The sequence below is a fragment of the Entelurus aequoreus genome, linkage group LG13 (genome assembly GCF_033978785.1).
Source record: "Entelurus aequoreus isolate RoL-2023_Sb linkage group LG13, RoL_Eaeq_v1.1, whole genome shotgun sequence".
NCBI classification, from domain to species: domain Eukaryota; kingdom Metazoa; phylum Chordata; class Actinopteri; order Syngnathiformes; family Syngnathidae; genus Entelurus; species Entelurus aequoreus.
In genome coordinates, this window is record NC_084743.1 from 1,236,064 (window position 1) to 1,246,063 (window position 10,000).

General features: G+C 38.1%; 1 protein-coding gene across 1 annotated transcript in view; it reads right to left on the minus strand.

Annotated features, from left to right (window-relative positions):
• The window catches only part of LOC133663682 (probable E3 ubiquitin-protein ligase HERC4), a 40,697-nt gene that overhangs the window by 10,465 nt on the left and 20,232 nt on the right, over window positions 1-10,000 (minus strand). The window contains exons 13-15 of the mRNA XM_062068367.1: window positions 4,361-4,512; window positions 4,127-4,243; window positions 1,023-1,118 (exon numbers count right to left, since the gene is read on the minus strand). Coding sequence (XP_061924351.1) covers window positions 1,023-1,118; window positions 4,127-4,243; window positions 4,361-4,512 — 365 coding nt within the window. The remainder of the gene's footprint in view (window positions 1-1,022; window positions 1,119-4,126; window positions 4,244-4,360; window positions 4,513-10,000) is intronic.

Consider the following 10,000-nt stretch of genomic DNA (forward strand, 5'->3'; position numbering starts at 1 on the left):
TAAGAATAAAAATAAAAAGCAACAATGAGAATAAAAATATAGCAGTAAAATAAGAATATAACAAGAGAAACTAGGCAGCAGTGACCATGTTATGAAAAAGTATTGCACTGTTATTGTTTTGCATCCCCTGTCATCCTAGTACCCCCCCCCCCCCCCCCCCCAGAGAGGAGTTGTACAATATACATATATAAACAAGAATATAAACAAGTATCAAGTAATTATAGCAGAATTAGAAAGTATCCAGTAACAAACGTGTCCGTACCATTCAGCTCTGGTCTTGTTCTAGATATTGTACAGTATTTTGTATATTGTACAGGATTGCTTATTATTTTTATTGAATAGTAGTCGAGTTTATTTCAATTCTTCGTTTTATCTTGATTACCTCTTGTGTAATTTATTTTTATCCCATATTTGTTCCCACTACCGCACCTTAAATTGGAGTCCTTAATCTCGTTATGTGCAAATATAACGACAATAAAGTCCATTCTATTCTAGTCTAGTCTATTCTATTCTTATTGTGCCGTGAGCTTAACTTGATGCATTATCCTGACCACTAAGTGTTGCCACTGCAAAAGCATGATCTGTCTTAGTGTTTTGTTTTTTATACCTGCCATTAATTTGACTTGATGAAGCCTCTTCTTTTAACCTTCCACACTGTCTTGATCCTTCGTGACCGTCTTGGGCTTTTGTTGATCGTTTCTGTCCAGCGCTCTTATTTTTGGTTTCCACTTACTCACTTGGAGCACTGGCTCCCTCCGCCTGTCCCTTATTGGATATCAGGAGGCTTCCTATGCCAGCCCTGTGTTTCTGCCTACATTTCGCCTGCTGTCTCTGCGTCCTAGGGTCCAGAGCGACAGCACCAAAGCCAGACCTTGACACAATCCATCCACCCATTTTCACATGCTACAAAGTAATAGAAGTACTGGGATTCGTACTGATGTCGCATCGGATTAGTCTCCGTATCGGCCAACACCCGAGGCTCTGGTTACTTATCACAAAAATGACAAAGTTGTATACTGTACCCAAGCTCCTGCAATCAGCGCGAAAGCCAACGTTTTCCAGTGCAAACTGAGCAGGAAGGGGTAGCGGCAAAAGATGACAGGTGTGCTCTGCTCATCCTGCAAGAAACAATCAGTAGATAAGCTAACAAGAAACTAGACAAGACACCGCAACATCAGAAGCCCCTCCCTTTGGACGTTAACCATACATTTCACACTATAAGCCGCTACTTTTTTTCCTACGCTTTGAACCCCGCAGCTTAGAAAATTGACTTCAACAAATAATTTTTCAACACCGACAGAGACACTGAAAAGGGTGTGTTATTGTTTTGCGCTAGGTAGGGATGATGTTTGATAAGGAATTATCGAGTTTGAGCCTATTATCGAATCCTCTTATCGAACCGATTCCTTATCGATTCTCTTATCGAGTCCAGATAGGTTGTTGTATATGGAAAAAAACACACAATATTTGGTTTAACAAAAGCTCACTTTTATTATATAATAAAAAAATAAAATCTAATAAATAAATAAATATTGACTGTTACCCACCTAAAAAAATAAAATAAAATAAATAAATATTGACTGTTGTTACCCAAAGTATATTAAGTGGGATTTTTCAGAGAAACAAATATATACGGTAACACAAAAACAACCTGTCTCTGTGATCACTATAGGTGTATAAATAATAATATAGTGTTAAATAAAATCAGTCCCTTGGGCACAAAACTGAAAATAATACAGCTCTCCAAAAAGTGCACTTCTGCTGCTATTGGAACATAACTGTTTGTTATGATGCTTTGACATTTTTTCACTTTATTTCTTTATTGAAAGAAAATTCCATGAAGAGAAAAGTTCTTTGCAAATGTGGTTACAATGCTAAAAAATGAAAAGTTAAAGCTAAAAAAAGAAATACACTTTATTGAGTTAAAATTATTTCTTTATAGGGGGAAAAATGTTGTGAGCTAGAGAATATAACAACTACACTACCCAGCATGCAACGGGAGTCACGAGCATGCGCGGTAGCCCCGAAAAGTGTTGCATGTTGCCACGCTGTGAAAGTAAACGTCAAGAACTCAGCCAACACGCCTCGTCTGCATTATTTATAATTAGACAGACAACACATCTACAGTGTGATTTTGTTTTGTTTACAAGAAAAACAAAAGTTAAAAAAGGGAGATGTGTTGTATATATATATGTATGTGCTGCGGTTGTTTTAAGAACGTTGCGACAGCTGCCGTAAAGGAGGTGCGTTGCTAGCCTGGTTGCTATGTTTCCGGTTGGTCGTAAAAGTGTTCGTCATGTGTTTTACCCTGCTAAAATCTCTCAGTAAAGTTATTCATTGGATTATAGCTTTTGTTTTGAACTTTATTACACATTGGAGCGCTTTTTCCCGTCCATTGTTTTCCTGCTTTCGCTATCTGCGCCTAATGATTGAGCTACGTGACGTCAATTCTTGTGATGTCCCACGGAGCATTTCTGGTCGGGACGGGATTCGAATAAAGAATCAACTCTTTTCCTTTACTATAGTGGTCTCGATATATATATGATAACGGGTACCGGTTCTCAAAAAGGGATTCGAGTCCGAGGACTCGGTTATTTTCTTATCAAACAACCGGGAAAACCGGTTTCGAGTATCATCCCTGGACGAGTAAATATTTTGTCTTTGCAGTCTATTCAATTGAATATACGTTGAAAAGGATTAACAAATCATTGTATTCTGTTTTTATTTACCATTTACACAACGTGCCAACTTCACTGGTTTTGGGTTTCGTACAACGGCATTTTTGTATTGTGTCAGTTTCACAAATTCCTCAGTAAAATCACCAAAATATTACCATTTAACAACATTAATGTCAGCATTGTTGTGAGACCAAATTAAGCAGTAATTTAATCATAATATATAACGTAAATTCCGGACTATAAGACGCTACTTGTTTGCTACAGTTTGACCCCTGCTGCTAACAAAACGGTGCCGCTAATTTATAGATTTTTCAAATTCCTCAGTAAATTCACCAAAACGTCACCGTGGAGTTATTGAGTCTGTTTAGCTGATTGAAGAGCTAGCTTGCGCAGCTAGTGGGTCCTTGATGATGACTTCTGTTTTGTTTGATCAGCCGTTTTACTGCCGTGTTACAGACACCGTTTGGAAACAATTAAGGTATGTAAATAAACATTCGTACCGGTATACATCTGCGGCTTATAGTGCGGTGCGGTTAATATATATTAGGGATGTCCGATAATGGCTTTTTGCCGATATTCCGATATTGTCCAACTCTTTAATTACCGATACCGATATCAACCGATATATGCAGTCGTGGAATTAACACATTATTATGCCTAATTTGGACAACCAGGTATGGTGAAGATAAGGTACTTTTAAAAAAAATTAGTAAAATAAGATAAATAAATTAAAAACATTTTCTTGAATAAAAAAGAAAGTACAACAATATAAAAACAGTTACATAGAAACTAGTAATGAATGAAAATGAGTAAAATTAACTGTTAAAGGTTAGTACTATTAGTGGACCAGCAGCACGCACAATCATGTGTGCTTACGGACTGTATCCCTTGCAGACTGTATTGATATATGTTGATATATAATGTAGGAAGCAGAATATTGATAACAGAAAGAAACAACCCTTTTGTGTGAATGAGTGTCACACGCTCTGACGAAAGATTGTACTCCTCTTCTTTTATTTGGACTTTCCCTGATTACATGGCAACAGCTGTTTCTAAGGAATGGGGGTTGTAAACAGCCATCGCCTTTGAGGGAGGTTTTTTGGGTTGGTGCACTAATTGTAAGTGTATCTTGTGTTTTTTCATGTTGATTTAATTTAAAAAAAAAAACAAAACAAAAAAAACTGATACCGATAATAAAAAAACCGATACCGATAATTTCCGATATTACATTTTAACGCATATATCGGCCGATAATATCGGCAGGCTGATATTATCGGACATCTCTAATATATATATAAATTGATTTATTCCTTCTCAAATTTGGTGGGTGTGGCTTAAATACCGGTGCGCTCTGGAGCCCGGGAAAGTACGACAACTCTTAGAGCACAAATGTGATTGTTGATTGTGCTTACTAACTTCTAATATGATCCAAATAAATTGATTATTACCTCATGATGATAGAATGATAACCAAAGAGGAATATCCACCGTGAGGTGAGAGTCAGCAATTTCCTCGACATAAAAGGTGTCGAGCGGGACTTTGTGGGGCGTCACTCTTTTGTTGACCTGCAAAAAAACGTGTTTGAAAAAAAAACGCAGTTTAAAAAGGTAACACATTGATTTTGTATTTGTTTTTTTGGCGGCCTTTTAAACGACAAAGGGAAATGGAAGCAACACACTGACCTTGTAGAGGAGCTTTAGGACCTCCAACACAGCTTTCACGCCTGGAATGTGTGTCTCCAGGAGTTGACTCTTGATGGTAAACGCCAGAGCGTTTTTGAACACCTGGATGTGCGTCAACAGCGTGGCGGCTGACATGGCGGACCACCAGCCTTCTGCGGGGAGAGAGACACACATATACAGTGGCTGTCTTGACTTTCCAATCATTTCTACAACTCTTATTTTTGTGTGATAGAGTGATTGGAGCACATACTTGTGGGTCACAAAAAAACATTCATGAAGTTTGGTTCTTTTATGAATTTATTATGAGTCTACGGAAAATGTGAGCAAATGTGCTGGGTCAAAAGTATACGTACAGCAATGTTAATATTTATCTAACATTATTTACAAAGAAAAATAATAAAGAACTACAAAGCGGAGAGGAAGCAGGATCAGACTCCCCTTAAGGCGACCTCTTCTTTGAACTGTTTTACGACCTTTTCTTTGAACGGTTTGTAATCAAAGGCAATGGCTGTTTACAACCCCCGTCCCTTAGAAACAGCTGTTGCCATGTAATCAGGGAAAGTGCAAATAAAAGAAGAGGAGTACAATCTTTCGTCAGAGCGTGTGGCGACACTGTGAAGGGTACAGTGTCTACGCGTTTCTCCTCATTGAGCCAAATTTATTTCTGTCTCTGTTTGATTCCTTGCTTCTTGTCTTGTTTAATAGATGTCATCAGTGTTTGAACCTGGCATTTATAGTCCGGAAAATACATTATTTTAATCTTGCTTGGATTTTTGCTTTTGCACTGTGGACAAAGTTGATAAATGACAATGTGCTACAGTAATTACAGACAGAAAATCTAACATTATTTACAAAGAAAAATAATAAAGAACTACAAAGCGGAGAGAATGCAGGACCAGACTCCCCTTAAGGCGACCTCTTCTTTGAACTGTTTTACGACCTTTTCTTTGAACGGTTTGTAAGCAAAGGCGATGGCTGTTTACAACCCCCGTCCCTTAGAAACAGCTGTTGCCATGTAATCAGGGAAAGTCCAAATAAAAGAAGAGGAGTACAATCTTTCGTCAGAGCGTGTGACGACACTGTGAAGGGTACAGTGTCTACGCGTTTCTCCTCATTGAGCCAAATTTATTTCTGTCTGATTCCTTGCTTCTTGTCTTGTTTAATAGATGTCATCAGTGCTTGAACCTGACATTTATAGTCCGGAAAATACATTATTTTAATCTTGCTTGGATTTTTGCTTTTGCACTGTGGACAAAGTTGATAATTGACAATGTGCTACAGTAATTACAGACAGAAAATCTAACATTTACAAAGAAAAATAATAAAGAACTACAAAGCGGAGAGGAAGCAGGACCACACTCCCCTCAAGGCGACATCTTTTTTTTTAACTGTTTTACGACCTTTTCTTTGAACTGTTTGTAATCAAAGGCGATGGCTGTTTACAACCCCCGTCCCTTAGAAACAGCTGTTGCCATGTAATGAGGGAAAGTCCAAATAAAAGAAGAGGAGTACAATCTTTCGTCAGAGCGTGTGACGACACTGTGAAGGGTACAGTGTCTACGCGTTTCTCCTCATTGAGCCAAATTTATTTCTGTCTGTTTGATTCCTTGCTTCTTGTCTTGTTTAATAGATGTCATCAGTGTTTGAACCTGACATTTATAGTCCGGAAAATACATTATTTGAATCTTGCTTAGATTTTTGCTTTTGCACTGTGGACAAAGTTGATAAATGACAATGTGCTACAGTAATTACAGACAGAAAATCTAACATTAATTACAAACAAAAATAATAAAGAAATACAAAGCGGAGAGAATGCAGGACCAGACTCCCCTTAAGGCGACCTCTTCTTTGAACTGTTTTACGACCTTTTCTTTGAACGGTTTGTAATCAAAGGCGATGGCTGTTTACAACCCCCGTCCCTTAGAAACAGCTGTTGCCATGTAATCAGGGAAAGTGCAAATAAAAGAAGAGGAGTACAATCTTTCGTCAGAGCGTGTGACGACACTGTGAAGGGTACAGTGTCTACGCGTTTCTCCTCATTGAGCCAAATTTATTTCTGTCTGTTTGATTCCTTGCTTCTTGTCTTGTTTAATAAATATCATCAGTGTTTGAACCTGACATTTATAGTCCGGAAAATACATTATTTTAATCTTGCTTGGATTTTTGCTTTTGCACTGTGGACAAAGTTGATAAATGACAATGTGCTACAGTAATTACAGACAGAAAATCCAACATTATTTACAAAGAAAAATAATAAAGAACTACAAAGCGGAGAGAATGCAGGACCAGACTCCCCTTAAGGCGACCTCTTCTTTGAACTGTTTTACGACCTTTTCTTTGAACGGTTTGTAAGCAAAGGCGATGGCTGTTTACAACCCCCGTCCCTTAGAAACAGCTGTTGCCATGTAATCAGGGAAAGTCCAAATAAAAGAAGAGGAGTACAATCTTTCGTCAGAGCGTGTGACGACACTGTGAAGGGTACAGTGTCTACGCGTTTCTCCTCATTGAGCCAAATTTATTTCTGTCTGATTCCTTGCTTCTTGTCTTGTTTAATAGATGTCATCAGTGCTTGAACCTGACATTTATAGTCCGGAAAATACATTATTTTAATCTTGCTTGGATTTTTGCTTTTGCACTGTGGACAAAGTTGATAAATGACAATGTGCTACAGTAATTACAGACAGAAAATCTAACATTTACAAAGAAAAATAATAAAGAGCTACAAAGCGGAGAGGAAGCAGGACCACACTCCCCTCAAGGCGACATCTTTTTTTTTTAACTGTTTTACGACCTTTTCTTTGAACGGTTTGTAATCAAAGGCGATGGCTGTTTACAACCCCCGTCCCTTAGAAACAGCTGTTGCCATGTAATCAGGGAAAGTCCAAATAAAAGAAGAGGAGTACAATCTTTCGTCAGAGCGTGTGACGACACTGTGAAGGGTACAGTGTCTACGCGTTTCTCCTCATTGAGCCAAATTTATTTCTGTCTCTGTTTGATTCCTTGCTTCTTGTCTTGTTTAATAGATGTCATCAGTGTTTGAACCTGACATTTATAGTCCGGAAAATACATTATTTTAATCTTGCTTGGATTTTTGCTTTTGCACTGTGGACAAAGTTGATAAATGACAATGTGCTACAGTAATTACAGACAGAAAATCTAACATTTACAAAGAAAAATAATAAAGAACTACAAAGCGGAGAGGAAGCAGGACCAGACTCCCCTCAAGGCGACCTCTTCTTTGAACTGTTTTACAACCTTTTCTTTGAACTGTTTGTAATCAAAGGCGATGGCTGTTTACAACCCCCGTCCCTTAGAAACAGCTGTTGCCATGTAATCAGGGAAAGTCCAAATAGAAGAAGAGGAGTACAATCTTTCGTCAGAGCGTGTGACGACACTGTGAAGGGTACAGTGTCTACGCGTTTCTCCTCATTGAGCCAAATTTATTTCTGTCTGATTCCTTGCTTCTTGTCTTGTTTAATAGATGTCATCAGTGCTTGAACCTGACATTTATAGTCCGGAAAATACATTATTTTAATCTTGCTTGGATTTTTGCTTTTGCACTGTGGACAAAGTTGATAAATGACAATGTGCTACAGTAATTACAGACAGAAAATCTAACATTAATTACAAAGAAAAATAATAAAGAAATACAAAGCGGAGAGAATGCAGGACCAGACTCCCCTTAAGGCGACCTCTTCTTTGAACTGTTTTACGACCTTTTCTTTGAACTGTTTGTAATCAAAGGCGATGGCTGTTTACAACCCCCGTCCCTTAGAAACAGCTGTTGCCATGTAATCAGGGAAAGTCCAAATAGAAGAAGAGGAGTACAATCTTTCGTCAGAGCGTGTGACGACACTGTGAAGGGTACAGTGTCTACGCGTTTCTCCTCATTGAGCCAAATTTATTTCTGTCTGTTTGATTCCTTGCTTCTTGTCTTGTTTAACAGATGTCAGCAGTGTTTGAACCTGACATTTATAGTCCGGAAAATACATTATTTTAATCTTGCTTGGATTTTTGCTTTTGCACTGTGGACAAAGTTGATAAATGACAATGTGCTACAGTAATTACAGACAGAAAATCTAACATTTACAAAGAAAAATAATAAAGAACTACAAAGCGGAGAGGAAGCAGGACCACACTCCTCTCAAGGCGACATCTTTTTTTTAACTGTTTTACGACCTTTTCTTTGAACTGTTTGTAATCAAAGGCGATGGCTGTTTACAACCCCCGTCCCTTAGAAACAGCTGTTGCCATGTAATCAGGGAAAGTCCAAATAAAAGAAGGAGTACAATCTTTCGTCAGAGCGTGTGACGACACTGTGAAGGGTACAGTGTCTACGCGTTTCTCCTCATTGAGCCAAATTTATTTCTGTCTGTTTGATTCCTTGCTTCTTGTCTTGTTTAATAGATGTCATCAGTGTTTGAACCTGACATGTATAGTCCGGAAAATACATTATTTGAATCTTGCTTAGATTTTTGCTTTTGCACTGTGGACAAAGTTGATAAATGACAATGTGCTACAGTAATTACAGACAGAAAATCTAACATTAATTACAAAGAAAAATAATAAAGAAATACAAAGCGGAGAGAATGCAGGACCAGACTCCCCTTAAGGCGACCTCTTCTTTGAACTGTTTTACGACCTTTTCTTTAAACGGTTTGTAATCAAAGGCAATGGCTGTTTACAACCCCCGTCCCTTAGAAACAGCTGTTGCCATGTAATCAGGGAAAGTCCAAATAAAAGAAGAGGAGTACGATCTTTCGTCAGAGCGTGTGACGACACTGTGAAGGGTACAGTGTCTACGCGTTTCTCCTCATTGAGCCAAATTTATTCCTGTCTGTTTGATTCCTTGCTTCTTGTCTTGTTTAATAGATATCATCAGTGTTTGAACCTGACATTTATAGTCCGGAAAATACATTATTTTAATCTTGCTTGGATTTTTGCTTTTGCACTGTGGACAAAGTTGATAAATGACAATGTGCTACAGTAATTACAGACAGAAAATCTAACATTATTTACAAAGAAAAATAATAAAGAACTACAAAGCGGAGAGAATGCAGGACCAGACTCCCCTTAAGGCGACCTCTTCTTTGAACTGTTTTACGACCTTTTCTTTGAACGGTTTGTAAGCAAAGGCGATGGCTGTTTACAACCCCCGTCCCTTAGAAACAGCTGTTGCCATGTAATCAGGGAAAGTGCAAATAAAAGAAGAGGAGTACAATCTTTCGTCAGAGCGTGTGACGACACTGTGAAGGGTACAGTGTCTACGCGTTTCTCCTCATTGAGCCAAATTTATTTCTGTCTGATTCCTTGCTTCTTGTCTTGTTTAATAGATGTCATCAGTGCTTGAACCTGACATTTATAGTCCGGAAAATACATTATTTTAATCTTGCTTGGATTTTTGCTTTTGCACTGTGGACAAAGTTGATAAATGACAATGTGCTACAGTAATTACAGACAGAAAATCTAACATTAATTAAAAAGAAAAATAATAAATAAATACAAAGCGGAGAGAATGCAGGACCAGACTCCCCTTAAGGCGACCTCTTCTTTGAACTGTTTTACGACCTTTTCTTTGAACGGTTTGTAATCCAAGGCGATGGCTGTTTACAACCCCCGTCCCTTAGAAACAGCTGTTGC